This window comes from Carassius carassius, chromosome 29, assembly GCF_963082965.1.
Source record: "Carassius carassius chromosome 29, fCarCar2.1, whole genome shotgun sequence".
NCBI classification, from domain to species: Eukaryota; Metazoa; Chordata; class Actinopteri; order Cypriniformes; family Cyprinidae; genus Carassius; species Carassius carassius.
The window spans coordinates 7,845,842-7,867,541 of record NC_081783.1 but is presented as its reverse complement, the minus strand read 5'-3'; the positions used below and the strand labels follow the sequence as shown (position 1 = coordinate 7,867,541).

Here is a 21,700-nt window from a genome sequence, read left to right as displayed (position 1 = left end):
TGGTTTCTCTCAGTTTATCTTTTCTGAGAAGCAGAAAATGTTTTCTGTGAACTAACCGAAACTATTCGAGTGTGTTTTCATCACGGGCCATGTCCGACGACCAAACCCTCCCCTCCATAAAGTCTAAAGTTCAAATAGCACTCACTAAATCAACACTCGTTTTCAAACCCACGACACTTGCATCTGTTCATTGGCTGATGGAACCGAGAAAAGTAGGCAAATATTTTTTATTTTTTGCAAACTGAACCCTGCTTAATTCAATATGATTTAATATGAAGAAGGCTTTTCCTTATGAAAAGTTACGCCAGTTTTCAAATAAATCACCTTGCAGCAACATACGAATATAATATTCAGAAATATTAAAATATTACATTCAATATAATTTAATTTACGAGTCAAATGCATATGCATAATGATATTAAATTGTGTTTACACTGTCATTTAAACATTTAATTAGTAGACAAACGTTGCATATTTGCTTTATAACAGTAATATATTGAAATCTTGAATATTTAAAACATATTCTGACACATTTGCGCCATTCAGCAAACATCCTTTACTGTGGTTTTAAGACCTGTAGAAATATGTATTTCAGCAGTTGAGCTGAAGACGAAGAGGACTATACCATTTAATTAAATGAGGTCTTATTGATTTTGATTACGATATTTTGATTATCAGAGTGTTTTGAGTCTTGTAATTATCAAATGATATGTATTTCAGATATAGGTTAATTCGTATGTAATAATAATTTAAAACTGCAATTACAAAATAACAGAAGCCGCGATGGCATCAGACATGAATGGAACAGTCCATCGTATCTTAGCTTGGATGGAGCTTGGTGTGCGCGCTGCAGTTTCCTGTGAAGGGTTGATGCAGGAAAGAACCATGGCGGCCACTGAGATAGCTCGACAAGCGGTAAGAGCACTGTTTTATTACAAAAAAAATATGCTTTCGGTTTACCAAACTAGACTGGCGATTGGCGACAGATATTTTAGCCGGTATGACATATAGTAGAATGAAATAGGTTTCGATTTTAATTCATTCTGAACGTGATGACCCAATATCAACAAGCTGATTAATTATACAGTATCTTAACGTCTGTTACTGTTTATCTTCACCATTTGAATACATAAGCAGATTCATTCATACATTTTAAATCATACAGCTATATCCATAAAGCTTTTTTGATGGAAATGGCTAAATGTTGAGGGCCAACAATAACGGATGAACCTCACGGATTGAAGTGACCACGACTGATTAAAAAAATAAACCGTCACATTATCGAGCGTCATTGTATTGTAAAATCAATTTAATTCGAGCGCGCCTAGTACAGTTATATTTAATTGTATTAGCATCCTCATATCCCCTCAGCGCGCTGGGCGTTGTCTTTCATCAAGTATTAGTACATTTATGTCAGAAACAGTCGTACAAAACAATTTCAGATGCATTTTGTAGCAGCTTGTGGTCTGTTCATTCTGACGTCTCTAATGTGAATAAGTAGCTAACATGAGGCAGCAGCCTCGAATCTGAGCTCAAAATCTGTTAGATATCGTAAATTACGTCTACAGCAGTCTTTTCTCTTCAAACCAAGGGTTGGATCCAGTATGTTCTGGTTACAGAGCAGCCAGTGTTGTGTTTGAGTCCTGATGACCCCCTTTGGTCGTCTTACAGTTGTCTGGTTTGGGGATGTTGCACATATGGGTCAGATTGTGACTGTTTGTTCAGTCCAGTCAATAAGATGCTCTAACAGTCTGACTTCTCCTAGTCCCCTGTTTTGTAGTTAATTAAATGTCCATTTTATGGTTAGTGTAATTCCTCAGTAATCCTCATAACAGGACTGATCATCTGTGCTGATTGGTTCTCACTGAAATGGATGCACTTTTGATTACAGTATATTGCAGTTTAACTTAATGTTTCCATTTGGATAATGGAGCTTTATCACATTAGGCCTGTGCTGATTGAATGCTCACTCTTCATTTTTATTATTTGATCAGAAATTGAATGATTTGGCACGTTCGCTCAGCTCATCGCATAGGTCACACACATGCAAACACCCACACACCAAAGGATATGCTGTAAATGTGAGCAAAAAAAGCCTTTCCTGACAGAGTTTTGGCAGGCCAGGTGGCAGACCTGTGTGAACAATGGTAGAGGAAGTGCTGAAGAATACTATGGCTTAAATTTGACACTTGTGTTATGTTATTTACAACCGATTTGCTTCACAGGTATCTGCATTACTTGATAACGGTAACATTTGTCTGTAACTGCAAAAAGGTTTTCGTGTCTGTCTGCCTGAATGTGGTTTCGACAGTTGAGATCAGACAGGAAAGAGGAAGTGCACAAAGCTGAACCCTTTGAGATCTGTACCATAGTATTACAACTTGTGTCAGAGATCTTACAATGTGGTGCATGTTATGTACTTTTACTAACTGAGTTGACAGTGTTTCTTTTTGCATCTTCATAAATTAAGATGCTTGCAAAGACTTTCTATTGCTGAGAGCGAGAAACTGTGCAAATTATATTTTTTTGGTGGAAGTCATCATGCATGTTTCCTTCATATGGTTTGCTTTTATTTCATATTAGGGAGAAGGTGCACGTGGCGTCCCACTCTCTGGTCATGTTGGCTTCGACAGCATGCCGGACCAGCTGGTCAACAAGTCCGTCAACCATGGCTTCTGCTTCAATATCCTCTGCGTGGGTGAGTGTGTCATGCGGGAGCTCCTTTTTTCCTCTGGGCTAAACTAACCATTTGCTTCAGTGTATGTCACACCCCTTCTCTGTGAACGCATACTAATTCTGTCCTGTGACCCACTTACTAATTACTGGTGCACTGATGGAGAGCAGTTGCAGGAACTCACGATTCGGTTTCATACACTGATTTCATGTGTGGTTTGGCTGACTGGTTAGACTAGATCTGTTCTTACTCTCAAAAACACTTAACAAAAAATAGGGGAAATAATCTTTCAGACGATGCTGTTTTGCATGTTATTTGACCTGGTCAGTAAAATATAATACAAACACACCTTGTTGGTGAAATAGGCTTGCCTGTGTCATCAAATCTCTCCCTGTTATGTTGTGATGATGAAAATGTTGGTGTGTGCATGTGTATTAGTTTGGCAGAGAGACTGTGCCAACTGAATTTGCCTCTTGATTCCAGGAGGTGTTTACTGTAAGTTTGGACTAGCATGCTGGTGTGTGTATTTCAGTTCAGTGTTGTTTAACGTTGGGTTGTAAAGTTGTAGTTGTTCTAAAATATATAACAAAGAGGGTGATGTTCACACAAAGCAGCAATGCATTTTGAGTAATCAGAAGTGGGTAGAGGAGGCCAGACGTATGCTTAAAGGGTTGGTTCACCCGACAATGGAAATGATGTCATTAATAACTCACATGTCGTTCCAAACCAATAAGACCTCCGTTTATCTTCGGAACACAGTTTAAGATATTTTAAATGTAGTCAGCGAGCTCTCAGTCCCTCCATTGAAACTGTGTGTACGGTATACTGTCCATGTCCAGAAAGGTAAGAAAACATACTCTGTTTGAGTACATGAATTACTCCGGGATATTGGTTTGTTTGAACTCAGAGGGTGTGTCAGCCACGTTAAAAAAGTTAACAGCTTAAGTCATTTGCGGATTAATGCGTATTGGATACGCGAACCGTTTAAAACGATTCAGTTTGATTTGGTGAACTGGTTCAAAAAGATCAGGTTACATCGAATGATTCGTTCGCGAACCGGATATCACAAAACTGCTTTGTTTTGAACTCTATCACAACAGACACGGAAGAGAAGACAATGCTGAATAAAGTCGTAGTTTTTGGTATTTTTAGACCAAAATGGATTTTCGATGCTTCAAAATATTCTAACTGACCCTCTGATGTCACATGGACTACTTTGATGATGTTTTTCTTACCTTTCTGGACATGGACAGTATACCGTACACACAGTTTCAATGGAGGGACTGAGAGCTCAAATATCTTAGGGTGCTTTCACATCTCTAGTTCGATTCATTTGGTCCGAACTAGGGCTGCAACTAACGATTATTTTGATAATCGATTAATCTGTCGATTATTTTTACGATTAATCGGTTTATGTACTTATATTTTAGTTTTTTCCATTTTCCCCCCAAGTAAATTATTAATAAATGGTCTTTATCCTTCAGCATAGATTTTTAAGAGATTTTAACCATTTTGCACTGTCATATCCTAATCAAAAATATACCTGGAGTTGTTTTATTGTGTTAGTAATCCTTTGTCGAACTCTTCTGCAATCAAAACACTGACCCATACTCTAGCAAATTTCACAAGGAGATTTAAAATAATGTTTTCACCATGGCAGTCCTTAGAGCTCCTAAAGTAGTTTAACATCCCGAACGAAGCTTATTAAGGAATCTTTCAGAACATATTTTCACGAAGAATAAGAATAAAACAGAATAAAATTGCAGTGCATTGTATTTTATTATTTACTGGGAAACAGCTTTATAGCTTTTGCTGTGAAATTGTAAACAATCCTTCGAATAAAGTGCCAGTGGCATGAAACCTGAATGGAACTCACAATTTAAAGTAAAATCCATCAGAAGGTTGTCCAGAAAAAAAAAATTGGACAGTCACACACATAAAACCTGCTGTGTGAAAAAGAGCAGTGAATACTTAGAAAAAAAGTGCATTTCAAATATCTTTAAACATTTACCTCTCTCATTCAGTCATAATTAGGCTGCACGACTGAATTTTGAACTGGAAAACTACAAACTGATCACAGAACATGTTTGTAAAGCTTTAAATGTTAACTGTTAAAAAGCAATGTTATCAGCTTTTACGACTAAACATTTGCAAACAACATTGCACTGGAGAATCTGCACAAATAAAAGTCTTAGGGGCCGTTCACATATCGTGCCTAAAAACGCGTGGAGAACGCTAGGCGCACCGCTTTCTCCTTCTTTCCAAAGCGCTCGCGCAGAAGCGCCCCTGAGGCGTCTGCCTTTGATAAGCAACCATGACGTGCTCTCTCCTTGAAGACGCGGAAATTTCAGCAAAGGATAAATGGATTTGCAGCTCAAAAAATCGCTTGCAGTAGCTCTGCTACTAAATTTATTTCAAAATGGAAATCCATATACAACTATGATCAGCTGTTCCTTTCATCTTGACTGAGCTTTTAACGTTGTTACGGGAAAGGATGAAGCTGATTGGTTAGTTCTTGTCACATGACCCGCGATGCGCTTGCAGCATTCTGAAAAGTTGAGATGTTTTTAACTCGATGCGATGCGGTGTTGGAAATAACGAACTTGAGCGCGCAAAAGACGCGATATGTGAACGTCCCCTTAAACAGTTCAGTAGTGCAGAGTTTACAGGTTACTCTTCTTTTTTGAAGGCTCAAAGTAAAGTACTCCCAGTCTCCCACATCCCGCTAAATGCTGCAGAGACGCTGTTCGGGAAGCACGTGACATAAAACGAGGCCAGCTATTGGCTATTCGCTACTTCTCCTGCTGTACTGGCTGAGTAAAACCTCCGGTGGCTCATTACTGCCACACTTTGGTCACCGCAGATTTGAAATATGCACGAAATGAGCCGCTTACGTCCAATAAAAGTTATTTAGCAACGAATCGATGACTAAATTAGTTGACAACTATTTTAATAATCGATTTTTATCGATTAAATCGATTCGTTGTTTCAGCTCTAGTCCGAACCAAGGGCAAACAATTATACATTGTAGCATTTTCAGCTTTTTTGGTTCCTTTTCACACCACACTGATTGCTTTGGTCCGTACCAGTTGAAACGAACCAAAATGAAGTCACATGACAACATCTACATCACTCATTGGCCATGACGTATTTCCTAAACTGCTGTCAGAATTTACGTGCGGGAAAATCCCAACATAAGAGGAAAAGCCAGCAAACAACACGGAGACAACACAACTATGGAGAGACGACTGTGCGGGCTGCTTTTGTCCCTGGCCATAATCTATTACATTGTTTGTATACACCACAATATGCAAAAAATAAATTTCTATAATAAAGCTCGGATGCGGCTTGAAAACAACATTCTAATGCACTGCAAACGGCAAGCGGGATTGTCCCGTAACCTCAAGCGGAGGCGTGCATTAATTCTTCTTAACTCTGACATGCTCATGGTCATCTGATTAAATTTCTATGAGGCTACGCACCTCCTCACTACTCCAAGTTTGTCCACAAGCTGCCATGTTAAAGTGCAAACTGTCAACAAACACTTCCTCATCCCATAATGCACAGCATAATGACTACGGCAACTGGTTTAGTCCAAAAATCATCAGTACTTTTTGCAGTCTGGTCTGTTCAAGGTTGGATCACATTCTCACCACAAACGAACTGCTCCAGAGTTCGTTTGAAAGCGTACGGAGACCAACTCTTCAAGCAGGTCTCGGTACGCTTGTTTGGTCCGCTTTTGGTGCGCACCCGAGTGCGATTGCTGCTTTCTCACCTGCCCAAACGAACCGCACCAAACGGGGAAATGAACTCTTGTACGATTCAACTGAACTAAATGAGGCAGGTGTGAAAGCATCCTTAAACTGTGTTCCGAAGATAAATGGAGGTCTTACTGGTTTGAAACGACATGAGGGTGAGTTATTAATGACATAATTTAGATTTTTGGGTGAACTATCCCTTTAAACAGAGTTAGATTTTAGGAGTGTGCAGGTTCACTCTTGTTTTTATTAACAGGTGAGTGACGTCATCTGGCCTATACCTGTATGTCAGTTACAATTCCTAGAATAGCTTACTATTTTTACTGGTAACATATCAGTAAAAAAGTGTTTCTGTAGGTTAAAAGGTGCTATAACAATACCAGTATGATTACTAGTGAATGCATGAATTGATAAAAAGTCATTTGTGTCTGCTTAATAGATAAACACAAAATGTAATTATATGTTAAATAAATGTACAGTTTTTAAAATCAAAGCTGTAGTATATTATTTGTGCATGTTAGCTTACATATGAATTTACATTTATAGTAGATATGAAGCTACAGATGTAAAATTACGTTTGATGTGGACTTCAAGAGAAAATAAAAATAATGAATTTATCACTAGGTTCTTGATCATCTTGTCCCTGCCAATAACCCAAGTAAAATTCTAGCTAAATCTTTAGCCTGTGGTACTATGAACTCTTCATGCTTTTGTTGTTCACTTTGCCTTTTGAATTATTTATATGAAGGCAGCTTTGTTTCAGATTCTTTGTTAGCATCACTTAAAGTTCAGGTCATCTCCCAGGGCTTTTATCCCATTTCTGCTAAAGCTCTAAGGAGGTAATGCCAGAACTCTAGAAACTAGTATAAAGGGAATTTGGCAAATGGCAAGGGACTATTGTCAAGCAGGCCTCTCTCTACTCTCTTCTTCCTGATCATTCATATGCAGGTTCAGCTTCAATGCTTCAGGTGAATTTAGTGAATGCTGAGTGCTTTGGCATGCTGTAAATATCATGCCGTGATTATCTGGAGAAGAGATGAGATACTTGTGATTCATATAACCATCATCTTTGATTGAGTTATGCGATTATCAGTGTGTGATGCCTGCCTTGTCTTTAATTCAGTTTCAGGAATTTTTTCAGTATTTTCATACCTTGTGATAGTCACTGTTCATAAGCTTTTGATCTGGGTAGAAAATCGCTGCTTTATTTTTAGGTGTCAGCCGAGGCTTTTCGCTCATGCCTGTAGTGAGGGGCCTGTGGGAATGGGATCTGCAGGCTGAGTTTATGAAGAAATGGCAAATGTGAGCCATCCATATAATTAAAATTCTGGTGGTGTTGCATGATGTCCATTTCTACTGCGCTTGTGGTTGTCAGGAAAGCAAGAATAGGACCTTTAGGCAGACTGAGCCAGGGTTGCTGCATGGCTTTTAGACTTTTACACACATATTATACGGGTTAAAATCTGAAGTGTAGGCATCAGCAAAATACTGCACTTTTCTAATAAAGTTGATGTGTGTAATTTTGATGCTAAAAAGTCCTATTCCTGTCTATTATGCAGAGACAACTATAATATAGCAAACTTTCTTTTCATTGTTTAAAATATCCCATACGCCATTATAAATAAAATAATTAAGAATTGTTAATGTACATAGTAATATTTTTTAAAACTTAAATTAAGAGCCTGATAGCTTATTGCTTTGTTTCTTCCAGGCGAGACAGGTTTGGGAAAGTCCACCCTCATGGACACCCTATTCAACACCAAATTTGAGGGTGAACCTACACGGCACAATCAGCCTGGAGTACAGCTCAAATCCAATACATACGAGCTGCAGGAGAGCAACGTTCGCCTCAAGCTCACTGTGGTCAACACTGTAGGCTTTGGAGATCAGATCAACAAAGAGGACAGGTGAGGTCTTGTGATCAAATGAGGCTAGCTGCTTTAAACAGAAAAAAAATATCATAGGATTATCTAGAATGTTAGTTATAATCTTCCACGTGTACGTTTGTCATTTGATTATAAGTAAAATATGCTTACTAATACTTAAAGGGATAGTTCACCCAAAAACAGGAAAGATTTTTAGGTGAAACCGTTGTCCTTGAAAATTCAGCAAAATGAATTGTCCATCCCTTTAATAATGCATGTTGGTTTTAATTTTGTCAATGTGTGAAATATTTTATTAGAATCATAATTTATTATTATTATAAATTAAATTCAGCCTGATATGTTTCAGAATGGATAATAAACCTCAGATGAGAATCTAAGATCAACTTTATTTGTCATCAGTCATGATTGCAAAGAACATGGTCTTGGATTACTTTTTATTTTTATTTTTATTGTGCAACAATAAATTAAAAGATTCCACAGAGGATTTGCCACACTCTGATGCCCTTGTTTATTTAGGGACTTCAGAGTCTTTGATGCATTTTTCATAAGAAAAAATTTCAAAAAGGAATTCTGTTGTTCCTGCTTTTCTTGATCTCTGTCATGCGACACATTTGTGTGCGGAGCTCATTATAACATAAAGTTTGGATGCTATAAGGAAACCAGATATAGCCCCACTTTCAGGTTTCTGATTCTGTAGGCCAAGAAGGTAATTATTTCCACTTCTTTCATTGTTCAACTTGCAGTTACAAATCTATTGTGGAGTTCATCGATGCTCAGTTTGAAGCGTACCTTCAGGAGGAACTGAAAATTAAACGCACCCTGCACAGTTATCATGATACACGGATTCACGCCTGTCTGTATTTCATTGCCCCCACTGGACACTCGCTAAAGTCCCTTGACCTGGTTACTATGAAGAAGTTGGACAGTAAGGTTAGTAATGCTTTTTATTAAAAAAAAAAAGTTTGATGATATGGTCAGCGGTAGAAGTATCTTCATCAGTGCAGTATTTGAATAAAAAATACACTACTTCATGAATATAATTTATAAATTTGTTTTAATTATAGCATATACAACTATAATTTAACAAATAATAACAGTAACGTCTGCTCCATATATGTGGCTTAGCATTATTTACTGTTTCACTGTGCAGAATGGTTGATGTGGGTTATTAAGCATTCAGCTGATGGCTATGCTGTTTAATGTCATTGGAGTCATTGAAGGTCAGCTGTGTAATACTGCATTCTCTTTCATCTCTCTCTGTGCTGCACAGACTCCCTCAACAAAGATGCTCTCTTAGATCTGCAGCTGAGCCTAACAGTTGCCTCGTATGCTTGAGAAGAGATGCCTGTGTACTCACACTGTGGCTAAACCTTTATTTAAAGTGCCTTTGTGAACCTCACAATTCATCAGTAGTAATTTACACGAAACAGAGAAAGTGTAAAGCTAGTGGCCAGGCTACTGAGAATAGTATTTAGATGGTGGTGTGGGTGGCAGGGAGTGTAAAAACTGAGTGAGTGGGATCAGAGCACTCCATATGTGCGCTTGTGTGTGAGAGAGAGCGTCATGAGTGGAGCAGGGGTGTTTGATTACCCCCCCCCCCCCCCCCCATTAGGATGGTTAGCACTTATCCTGCTGTAGGTAGTTTATATCTCCCATGAGACCTGAGATTAAAAGAATAATAATTATTAAAGAAGAAGAATTTATCAAAAAATAAAAATAATTTACTCACCCTCAAGTTGTTCCAAAACTATGTCTTTCTTTTGTGGAACACAAAATAATGTTTAAAGAACATCCAGGCTATTTTTTTTAATATAACACATAATGAAAGTCCAACTGAACTTCCTCTTTAAATGTCCTCTCTGAGTTGGTTTCAAAGTGAATATCAAGTATCTACTTATGCTTAATTCTGTTCCAGTTTGAGGTACATTCAGATGCAAGCATGTTGAGCTTATGTAAGCTTTCACAGCTTTCTATGGACTTCATTTTAATTGCATTAGCTGCTCCTAATTAAAAATTTAAAAAGAGCAGTCTATTTGTGCAGATACATGTGTCTGCAGCAACCTCTGCACATAAAGTAAATGTAATCTTTTTCAGCACTCCGTGTGCCATTTATTCAGTTTGCTCAGGCATAAAAGAGGAGAGAAGCTGAGTATCTATATTTATCTGGACTTAGCCAGATGTTCTGAGGTTGCTTTGAGTTGCTTACATCGGTATTTAGTAATTTACTGCTTGAGTGGTTGAGTGTTAGCTGTCTGAAAGGGAAATATTTACTCACTGGAGCTGTTTGGGGTTTTAAATGCACTTTGATCGTCATCTTAATTCTTGTGTATATAAATTGATTTGATTTTTAATTACTGATTATTCCCAAATGCCTCTCATGTACAGGTGAATATAATCCCGATCATCGCCAAATCAGATGCCATCTCAAAGAGTGAACTTGCTAAGTTCAAAATTAAGATCACAAGTGAGTTGGTGAGCAATGGCGTCCAGATATACCAGTTTCCCACCGACGATGAGACTGTGGCAGAGATCAACTCAACCATGAATGTAAGTCAAATTTTTAGTTTTCAGCCGAAACCCCTTTGAAGGGTCAAAATCATTGAACGAAAAGGTGTCATTTAGATTGAGCTTCTTCAATGACACATTTCGACTGTGTCTGTGTTTTATATGTGCACAGAACATGGATAAATTACTCAATATTGCCTTTGTGTGTTTTTTTGCCTTTGTGTTCCTACGTCTAAAATCTAGTTACTTTGTGCTATATAAGAGAACAAAATGTGCTTACAGTATATTGTATTATTTGATAACAGAAATATGATTAAGAATGATGCATTCCTCTTCCACTTGAAATCATTTTACATAGAATCAATCATAATTGTACTATGTCCGGTTTTGCTTGGAGACAACATAGCCATATTTTATTCTACAGTGCTTGTCTAGTTCTCATTTCACATCACAGTTCAACAGTTTAAGTGAGAAAGAATCCATATGGTGTCCAGCTTTCCTGCTTGTGTTTGCTCACAGGAAATGACAGCACAAAAGGAGAGGCATTCTTCTTCAGTGCATCAGTGCATTTGCATTATTGACACTGTTGTCCTAATGAATGTTGTTCAGTTGCTTTGACGCAATGTATTTTGTTTAAAGCGCTATATAAATAAAGGTGACATTGACATTGACATTCAGTGGACACTCACAACAGCATGTTTTTACTGTGGGATAGCCACGCTCGTATAGAGCAGGCTGTGTCTGTGGTGTTGCTGTGGAGCTCTTCCAGTACTGGTTAACCATTGAAAACAAAGATAGCTGACCTCAGGTCCCTTTCCACTCATTTCAAGTGGGATGTGCCCTCATAGATTTTTCTCTGTGGTTTTAAAGGCCATTCTTGACTAGTAAATGTTATCTTAACAAGGTAAATTCTTTGAGGGTTTTGCCACTGAAATGTAGTAGTACTTAAGTATGGAGGTGGATGCTATGTTATTCCTCTGTGTTAATGCTCTCTTAGAACCATTCTGGTTGACAGAAGAATGCATTTAATTAGATGTTTTTATCAATGTTGAAAACCGTTGTGCTGCTTAATATTTTTGTGTAAACCGTGATTTTAGAAAGTTACACAGAACGGCATGTATTTGTTAATCAAATTGATTTAAATGTTGCATAATCAAGTCTATTACTGTCGGAACTTAAAATAGACTGGAGTATTTCTGCTAAATTATTTGTTTGTGGGTTTTTTTGTGCTCTGCAGGGTCATTTGCCTTTTGCAGTGGTGGGAAGCACTGAGGAAGTGAAGATTGGGAACAAGATGGTGCGAGCACGCCAGTACCCTTGGGGAACCGTCCAGGGTAAGTGCTGGTCACGTCTTTTAGAGGAAATGACACTAAGCTGAAGTGAAGTGACATTCAGCCAAGTATGGTGACCTGCTCTGTGTTTAACCCATCCAAAGTGCACACACACAGAGCAGTGAACACACACACACACACTGTGAGCACACACCCGGAGCAGTGGGCAGCCATTTATGCTGCGGCGCCTGGGGAGCAGTTGGGGGATTCGATGCCTTGCTCAAGGGCACCTAAGTCATGGTATTGAAGGTGGAGAGAGAACTGTACATGCACTCCCCCCACCCACAATTCCTGCCAGCCCGGGACTCGAACTCACAACCTTTCGATTGGGAGTCCGACTCTCTAACCATTAGGCCACGACTTCCCAGCTCTTCCCGCTGTTTGGCCCTGGCCTTTTTGTTCAGGACATCCAAACCCATTCCATCCCTCCCTTTCTGCAGCGCCTACCCTGGACACTCCCTTTCAACACACCCTCTTCTTTCTGGATTGCATTCTTTTTTCACAGCAGGGCAATGTTTGTCATGTTCTATATGTTCAATTTGTCCTGTCAGTCTTCGTTAACGTGTGGTATGCATGCAGTGATTTGATGCGTAACATTATAGCAGCAGTGCTCTGACTAAACCTCAGGCTGTCTGTGACATCACTCTGAATCTCTCTCTCTCTCTCTATCAGCACATGAAGCCACAGGGCAGCTCACGTGCTCTTACTTAATTTAGCCTGATGGAAGACTGACATGACTGAGGAAAAAATGGATCTATGTGATGTGTGTGATTTCATGCATCACTGCTGCTGTTTGTGAAGTGTTTACTCTTGATTTATGGCTTTAGTTTACTTGATTAAAGGTCAAAGTTACGTGCATTAAAACCATGTAGAATGGGATGCATTTGTATATCAGCTAGTGAGGTGGTAAAAATCAGATGAACTTTTGCAGAGGCAAGAACCACTCAGCAAATGTAAAAAATAATCTATGTGTTTATACTGTTACAGTAACAGCTGCAGGGAATGTTGGTAGTGCTAACAATACTAGATCACAGCTGGTCAGAGTTATACAAACTGACTGTTAAAGAGGTCATGTCCTTGTATCAGTGGTATGAAATGGAATAATGCTGTCAAAAGTCTAATTTTTTGTAACATCAAGATGTTAAAATTAACATTTTAAGTGTATTTTAAAAAGGGTATTAGACATTTTAAAAGTGCCCATTTTAAGTTTTGTAAATAGTCGCCATTTCTTTTTTATCACTTTGTCTTTACAAGATTTATTGCTTTTTTTAAATTCAGATATTCAATAAAGTCTTTCAATTACACAATGACATACAAAACAGCTTATATACATCCCTATAAGAATTAAACGCATGCTTAAAATAGATTGTTGTACCACTGTTATTTATGATAGTGTCAACTTTTCCATTAACTAACTACCCAGATCTTTAACTCTTAGGCTAACTCAACCCTTGAACATAATGCATTAATTAATGTGTATGGCATGTCCAGGAGGAACTTATTCCCTTCTCTTTTCTTGTGCCAGTATCACTGTGGCAATTGGTGGTAATTTTCCATTGGACATGATGTGTTCTGTGTTTTCCAGTGGAGAATGAGAATCACTGTGATTTTGTGAAGCTGAGAGAAATGCTGATCAGGGTCAACATGGAGGACCTACGAGAGCAGACTCACACGCGCCACTATGAGCTATACCGTCGCTGCAAGCTGGAGGAGATGGGTTTCAAAGACACAGACCCTGACAGCAAACCCTTCAGGTGAATGATCTGGAAAAGTTCTCCACCACAACCCATGACAGAACGGTTTATAGTCTGCATTTACAGGCATGTTAAATGTAATGGTAAAAGTGATGATTCACTTACTGTATATACGCACCCTCATGTCATTCCAAACCCATAAGAGTTTGGTTCATCTTCAAAACAAATTAAGAGACCCTTCATTGAAAGTCCAGTTAACGAAAACCTAAAAGATCCAAGAATATTAAAAAGGCATTGTGAAGCAAATCTATATGAACTCAGTGGCTTATTCTCAGCAGTTTTATTCCTTTTAGGTGAATAATCCCTTTAAAAACAATAATCTTTTGTGTGTGGTTTGTTGTGTTCAGCCTCCAGGAAACATACGAGGCCAAGAGGAATGAGTTCATGGGTGAGCTGCAGAAGAAAGAGGAGGAGATGAGGCAGATGTTTGTCCAGAGAGTCAAAGAGAAGGAGGCAGAGCTGAAAGAGGCAGAAAAGGAGGTTTGTTTGTTTTGTTTTTTTGAAGACTGTCATTAAAGCACTTTTGTCAAAACATTTAGTCAAAGTAGGGCTGCATGATTAATCGAACGCAAATTAATCACGGTTGTTATGTGCATTTAGTTAGTAAAGCTTGTTTTGTGATTAGCTAGCAGTAAATCTCCATCACCGGCTTTCAGGTGGAGAAGCATCTACTACATAGAGCCGAAGTTATCTGACAAGCTATGCAAAATTAATTCATAATCACAGAGGATATAATCGTAAGATTATGAAATCGACTTAATCGTTCTGTATTATGACAGCTGTTTGCGTATCTTCTCAGTGAACTACGGCTCTGTGTAGTAAATGCTGCTCCATCTGAAAGCACGTGAAAATACCACATTTAATAACATGTTTTAACTACAAATTCACTTCATAACTTCAGTCGAGTGTTTAAAATAAATCCTTCTTTGAGATGATGTGGCTTCTTAAACAGAATAATTAAGGCACACAATATTTAATTGTATTCTAAGCAATGATGAAGGCTATGTCGATTAGCATTTCATTATAGATATACTTTATTATGATGAAAATTATAATAATTAGAACTCCGATAAACCATATATTGCCGTTGTCGTGTGTTTATTAGTCACGTTAAATCAATGAAAGCAGCCTATATTCAGTTTGTTTAACTGCAGCGATAGGCATTTCCTGAATTTCCTCTTCGCGATATATCTGGATTTTCAGCGTGGCCTTTGAATGGATATTTACTGCTGATCACAGAACTGTGCTGCACTGAAAGATAAGTGTGACAATCGCAGCTTCTGCCTGATCGCGATTTATTGCCTTTTGCGATTTAATTTCGATGAATTGTGCAGCCCTAAGTCAAAGTGTTATCTACAGCTCATGCAGTACATGGTATGTACATACACTGCAGTAGCTGTATAGCTGGTCTGCATTTAACAAATGCATCCAAACATTTTTTTTTTTTTTAAAGAGTGAGTGTTATATAAATTGAACTATTTCACAGTAGCTTTGTTTGTTTAGTAACATATATTGACTCTGTGGTGTTCACGTCACAGCTTCATGAAAAGTTTGACCGTCTCAAGAAGCTCCACCAGGATGAGAAGAAGAAACTAGAGGACAAGAAGAAGGCTCTCGATGATGAGCTAAACGGCTTCAAGCAGAAGAAGACGGCTGCTGAGCTGCTACAGGCCCAGAATCAGCAGGCAGGGAGCTCCGCCACACTCAAGAAGGATAAAGAGAGGAAAAAGTAAGTACTGTCCTCCACTAGGTTCCTAACCTTCACAACCTTCTCTTCCCGAGATACCAGAAGATCACGATGCAGGAGAACATGTGTGAACATCTGTACACGTGTGTGCATTTCACTGAACGCTCAAGTAATATTGCAACATTACATTTAGATAATGAAAAATAGTAATGGATTTGACAGTGCAGTTATATAAAAAAAGAAAGCTCAAGTTTTAGCATATACACTTCTGTTAAAAATGTTATGCTTTTTAAAAAAATTAAGTAAATATTTTTATTCAGCAAAGATGCATTAAATTAGATGTTAGATTTAGATTACGGTAGGTATGTTTAAAATAAATTTTTTAAATCACACTTTCCACAAAATATATTAACCAGCAACTGTTTTCAACACTTAAAATAATGAATGTTTCATAAGAACCACATTTGCATATTATAATGATTTTTTTTTATCAACACTAATGGCTGCTGAAAATTCAGCTTTTTTATATATATGAAAATCTAGAATTTATTTTAAATTGTAATATTTCACATTAATACTGTTTTTAACTAAATAATGCATCCTTGGTAAGCATAAGAGTATTATTTAAACATTTTTCCCCATACTTTGGAACAGTAGTGAAGATACTCGTATTGTCGTGCATTTATAATATAAAACATCCACTGCATCTATTTACATTACCCAGTCTGGTGTGTGGTAGAACTCTTGTATTAATATAACATGTTAGACAGTTCTATATCGTTATAAATATATATGCTCTATAATTCTAGTTTTCATGGCATTAAATTATAACATTAACAATATTGCATTCGCTTATTGCATTACAATCAAGCACATCCAATCTGAAAAGGGTACTTGTAATCAGAGCTCAAATAAATTGCTTCAATAATGCTGGTAATCATTCATGGTTGTGTATTCAAGCTGATTTGCTGCATTCGAGTGTTATGTGGGAGGAAGACACTTGCACTGACAAGGTTTACTTTTTAGTTTTTTTCATATCAATCTCTTCAGTTTTTAACTCTTTCCCCCACTTAAGCTTCTTGTATGTCCTCACAAGGCAGCACTTTTCACAGCAATGAGATACTGAGGAAACACTTTATTGTTGGTATCATGTAATAAAAGAGATGCTTTTTATTTTTGCAGTCCATAATGTGCAAGATTGTCCAAATCCAATATTTACATACATTCTTACCACTTTCTCCTCCACTCTCCTGTGGGTGTTATTTTTTCCTGTGGATATATCAAAGATAGCCGCCAGAGAAATGGTACAGTTTTCCTCAGTGCTCTTGCAAGGCAGGGAATATAGAGTATTCCTTGTTTAATGCTGCATGTAAGGTGTCTTGTTGTGTGCACGTGTCATGTACGTCTCATCCATGCTGTTTTCCAGTTAACTCCTCACCTGCTCCCAGTCCTGCATGAGACACCTTATGCTGGTAAGGCTTTCAAAGTATCTCTTAAGGCACCAACCCTCAATCGGAGCTAAATTACAAAAACACATGTAATGATGATGGTCAGTTAGACTGATCCTGTAATTGCGGTCTTGAAGCACTGCAGTAGTAATTACAGCTTTTCCTATTCATGCTTAAAATGTGCTGGTAATGTGAAGTACGTCTCTGTGGCAGCAGAAGGGGATATTATGTCACCAGCACCAGGCGAGAGTTTATTGCTCTCTCTGTGTGATGTGCAGCCATCTGCCATCTGAATCCATAACAGTCTGCTGTTGTTTGCACTCCACTGCTCTTCCACGATCTTGCACAAAAGAGCCTTTAATGGCTCGGCTCCTACAGCTGGGTCGCATTAGTCCACCACTTTGCCTTAAAATAATGCGGTTGTTGAGTCAGCCATCCCTTGCCACAGACATCTTAGCAATAGTTAAAGAACACAGTTGTTAAAGTTGGGATATCCGGTTCATGTCCATAACACAACGGAAGCGACCACGTAATTAATTTTACCTGGTACAAAGAGAACAATTCTAAGCCTTACCACATGCAACCCCTGCAACCGCTTTGAAATGTTTTAACAGATGCACTACTAATATTTTTGATTGTCTTTTAATTAATGTGTGAATACAACAGTGTGTAACCTGTAGGGAACAATAATCTTCCTTCTCTCTCATTTCCAGTTCAGGATTCCTGTAGAAAGTGCTCCCCCTGCCCGCTGTGAATGAGCTCTTCCCCCTCAGTGTTCCTGAGCCATGCTGTTCCCGTTCCCTCCCCCCTCTCTCCCGTCCCGTCCCCCCAGTTTCATGCATAACACAGCTGAGGAGGGATATTAACTGTGAATGAAATCCTTCTTATAATTACATGCTATTCTTTTTTTTTTCTTTGTTTTTACTTGCTATGTTATGATGTCATGATGATATTGCTTTGTTCTGCATGAGGGTTTGAATCAACTTTAACATGCGTGGAAGCTGTTGTGGGTATGCAGTAGTACACAGCTTAAAATGGGACAAATTCTATTAGTAGTACCATAATTGTCATTAGAGTTATAATAGGAAGATGTATGAGCTGCTTTCAGTTCAGTCTTGCAGTGAGATTTAAGGCATTTTACCGTTTTCTAATGGAGCATGATGTTTTGTCTCATTTTAGCTTATGCATGTTATACAGATGCTGTCTGGTCATCTGTAGCTTTACCTCAATGTTTTTTTTATAAACCTGTCATTGCTATGCTTGTATTAGTTTAGAAAAACTTTGGCACGTCTCATCCAAATGTAAGCACCTTTTTTAACTCGTTATTTTCATGACATTTTATTTTTCACAAAATAAAAAAAATAAAAATCACTTTCTAATAAACAAATATCAGTTGCGAAGGGATCGATATTTGTATCAGTAATAAAGGGCATTCTTTCATAAACCTTCAAACTGTGGGAAAGTCATTGTGCATGAATATCAGACAATTGATTCTACATTTTATTATTTGCATTATTCATAAAAGTGTAACTGAATGATTATGCACTCAGGGTGACATGGCCAGTGTTTGATTTGCTTTCTCTGTATTGAAAAATCTTGATTCCTCAATTTATTCTTTGATTACCGGTATTTGATTTAAGGAGGAGCTGGACTTTAACCTATGAAGTAATTTACTACATCTTAATGCTTTACTGAGCATACAGTATATAATGAGACTAATCATACATCTAAATGTATTTTCTAAAGATTTGGCCTGTATTCTCAAGTGAAATGTGTTGACCGCCACCACAAGTCAAATGACATAAACGTCATTATAAGTATGAGGAAGTTTAGTCTAGGTGAGTTTTCTGAGTCACTGCAGGAAATGACAGATTCATTTTGAGTTTCTCAAGTTGTAAATGATATTTTCAAAGCTACGATCAAAGACTGTTTAGCTAAATCAGAGTGATTCTGTTGGTTCTATGCTGGATAACAGTGTTTTGTACTGTATCTGGATGCTGGTCTTTCAACAGGTTGGTATTGATGTGATTGATATTAGTCATCTATTAACGCTTTTGCTCCCTCCAGTGCCCTTGCTCACTGCCGTGTGTGTATTTACTTTTCTTTGCAGTAATCCCTGGCTCTGCACTGAGTAATATGGCTTTGATAAGGGACCAGGCCCAGACTCTTTGGTTAACCGGTACCCCAAGGATAAGGGGAGGCAGTGTGGACCAAGCCCTCTGCGTTTCTCATAAATCACCTCTTGTTTTTTGGGCTCTTTCTGCAGCTTTTACTAACATTTGTATTTATTGTGTAACCAAAACCTTTGCTTAAGGCTGTGCTTTTTGCGGTGTGTGATTTTAGATGCATTGTGTGACTAATATGTTTTAAAGGAAATAGTTCACCCCAAAATTCAAATTTGTGAAACCTTTAATCACCTCAGGCCATCCAGGATGTAGATGAATTTGTTTCTTCATCAGAACAGATTTGAATAAGTTGGCATTGCATCACTTATTACATCTCATCAGTGGATCCTCTGCAGTGAATGGGTGCCGTCAGAATGAGAGTTAAAACATCTGATCAAAACATCACAATAATCCACGAGTAATTCACACCACTCCAGTTCATCAGTTAGTTTTCACACATTCACTTCAGAGAATCCATTGGTGCACTAGTAATGCAACGCTACATTTCTTCAAATCTGTTCTGATGACTAAACAAACTTCAGTACACGAGAGAGAAATTATTTAGGGTGTGAACTATTTCTTTAAAATGTGTGCCTCTTCTTGAGAGTTGAGGAGGGAAAATACAATTATTATGACCACTGTCCCAGTTAATCTGTTTGATTCTTCACTAAGTTTTAGATTAGGTTAATGTTGACCACATTTTTAAATGGAAAATACGAGATGAGCTAATCTATGCACCTTTAAAAGCAAATGCACAATGCATTTGAAGCAAGGCAGAAGGACGGTGTGTTCCTATCCACCCACATTCCGAATGCTTCATGCTTTTGGCTGGCAAAAGAAAATACATTTCCAATTGACTGATATAAACTTGTCTTCCCACTGGTGCTGTCGAGTTCAGTGGCCTCCTAATACTTTCTCTAATCCCCCTTTGTCTCCTCTCTTCTTCTAGCTTCTTTTAACTCTGTCTTGGCCACCTGTTGGAAGAGGGGATTGCAGCTTCCACGAGAACTAAGCGTCCACTCTTTTTCCTGTCTTTTTCGCTCCGTCAGCCTTGTTTGAATTTTTTTTTCTTTAATGCTGTGTGTGTGCCCTGTTGAACATGGCCTTATGTGGGGTTAACATGGTATTTTTCAACAGATATTAGCTCTGTTTTAAAATTAGGGCATGCTAAGCAATGCATTCCCTCATTAGTATTTTTACAGACATTTGCTGGTGACACCAGAGTCAAAGGCTGTGAACTAAAGGAATGCTTTGGAGTTTTTTTTCAGTTTAGCTTTTTGTCTATGATATTGCTTTGCAGTCTCAATCTGTTCAATTAAACAACGATTTTGTTTCTTTCATGAATACATGTGTTTGTGAATCAACCTGCATGTCCTCATCAACATTAATACAGTTTTATCTGTGAAGAGCCAACGGATACTAACTTATTTGCAAACATATGTATTATTTAGGGTGTGAATTAAGATGAGTAAGATTATATTTAATAAGACTTGAAAACATTGACACGCTGGCTGTGAATTTTTAGAAAATCCAAAGAAACTGGGCCCGAAAGTTCCTGTTAAGCAAGAGATATTTCATTGTAATTTAATGAGAATCTTTATTTGAAAGCATGGGTTAAATATAAGCTAAATCTGAGAGGTTTGTATTGTATGTTTTGTATTGCCCTATACATTTCAAGTCATAAATATTTACAGCAATATAGTTATACTTAAAAAAAAAAAAAAAAAAAAAATCTTCAAGAATAATGACACACCTATTAAAATACCATGTAGGTCACATTCAGTGCCATATCTTCTGTTCTTTTGCATGCCCTGAACATATTTTTGTTTATAAATGGAGTTATTCTTTGCTTAAACATACGCTTCTTTCTTTGGAAATTTCTATTACATGTATTTATTCCAGGTACAATGTGCAGTTACATTAAGTTACCATTTTGCCAAATATTGTATTTAGATATATGTCAAGAGTTTTCAGTCATTTCATTTAAAATAAGTCAGTTGCGAGGTACTGACTGTAATGCATATGTGCAGTACATAAAATTTATAAGGAGCTATTTTGCGCATTAATGTCGAGACATGTTTTAATGATTAATGTCTTTATTGACAAGTGACTGTTTTCTGTGTGAAACATTTTGGGTGTCGAGACTGGCCTACATTTTTCTAGTCATCTTCCATATTTTCCCCTTAATGTCAATTACCCCCACCCATGTGATACCAGAAATTTGTGAAATATTTAACTGTAGTAAGATTCCATGGTGTACATTTTCAATAAAACGTTTAAAAAACTGATATGCTATTTCATAATTTAACCTCCAAATGATTTTATAGACACACACACACACACACACACAGATTTTACCCTAAAACAAATGTTAAAATCTATATCAAATATTTATATAGTAAGTATGCTTAAAATGATCATTAATACAGCTACTGTAGGAATTATATGAAGAAAATTTATTGTAAGTCCATTCATTTCACAAGCAATACTGA

General features: G+C 37.6%; 1 protein-coding gene and 1 long non-coding RNA gene across 7 annotated transcripts; one reads left to right on the top strand and one right to left on the bottom strand.

Annotated features, from left to right (window-relative positions):
* The first annotated feature begins 775 nt into the window (after positions 1–775).
* Positions 776–21,496, top strand: LOC132109545 (septin-6). Of its 6 annotated transcripts, none has more exons than XM_059515719.1 (11): positions 776–915; positions 2,584–2,698; positions 8,144–8,339; positions 9,062–9,248; positions 10,704–10,865; positions 12,061–12,157; positions 13,740–13,908; positions 14,256–14,388; positions 15,447–15,637; positions 16,882–16,899; positions 20,158–21,496. In XM_059515719.1, exons 1-10 carry the CDS (start codon positions 784–786, stop codon positions 16,883–16,885), a joined length of 1,386 nt encoding a protein of 461 aa, XP_059371702.1. In that variant the 5' UTR covers positions 776–783; the 3' UTR covers positions 16,886–16,899; positions 20,158–21,496. The 6 variants fall into 6 exon arrangements, with proteins under 6 accessions (XP_059371702.1, XP_059371700.1, XP_059371701.1 ...); XM_059515717.1 differs by lacking the exons at positions 16,882–16,899; positions 20,158–21,496 and adding exons at positions 17,022–17,067; positions 17,757–18,495; XM_059515718.1 differs by lacking the exons at positions 16,882–16,899; positions 20,158–21,496 and adding exons at positions 16,556–16,608; positions 17,757–18,495.
* Positions 11,099–12,193, bottom strand: LOC132109546 (uncharacterized). The gene is made up of 2 exons (XR_009424518.1): positions 11,496–12,193; positions 11,099–11,373 (listed from the first exon to the last, which is right to left on the bottom strand). It is a non-coding gene; the product is annotated as an uncharacterized LOC132109546 (long non-coding RNA).
* Positions 21,497–21,700: the final 204 nt, after the last annotated feature.

Coding starts and splice junctions, on each gene's coding strand:
- LOC132109545 (XM_059515714.1), top strand. CDS start 784: ATGGCATCAGACATGAATGGAACAGTCCATCGTATCTTAGCTTGGATG. Junction 8,340..9,061: donor CAGATCAACAAAGAGGACAG/GTGAGGTCTTGT, acceptor TTCAACTTGCAG/TTACAAATCTATTGTGGAGT. Junction 12,158..13,739: donor CCCTTGGGGAACCGTCCAGG/GTAAGTGCTGGT, acceptor TGTGTTTTCCAG/TGGAGAATGAGAATCACTGT.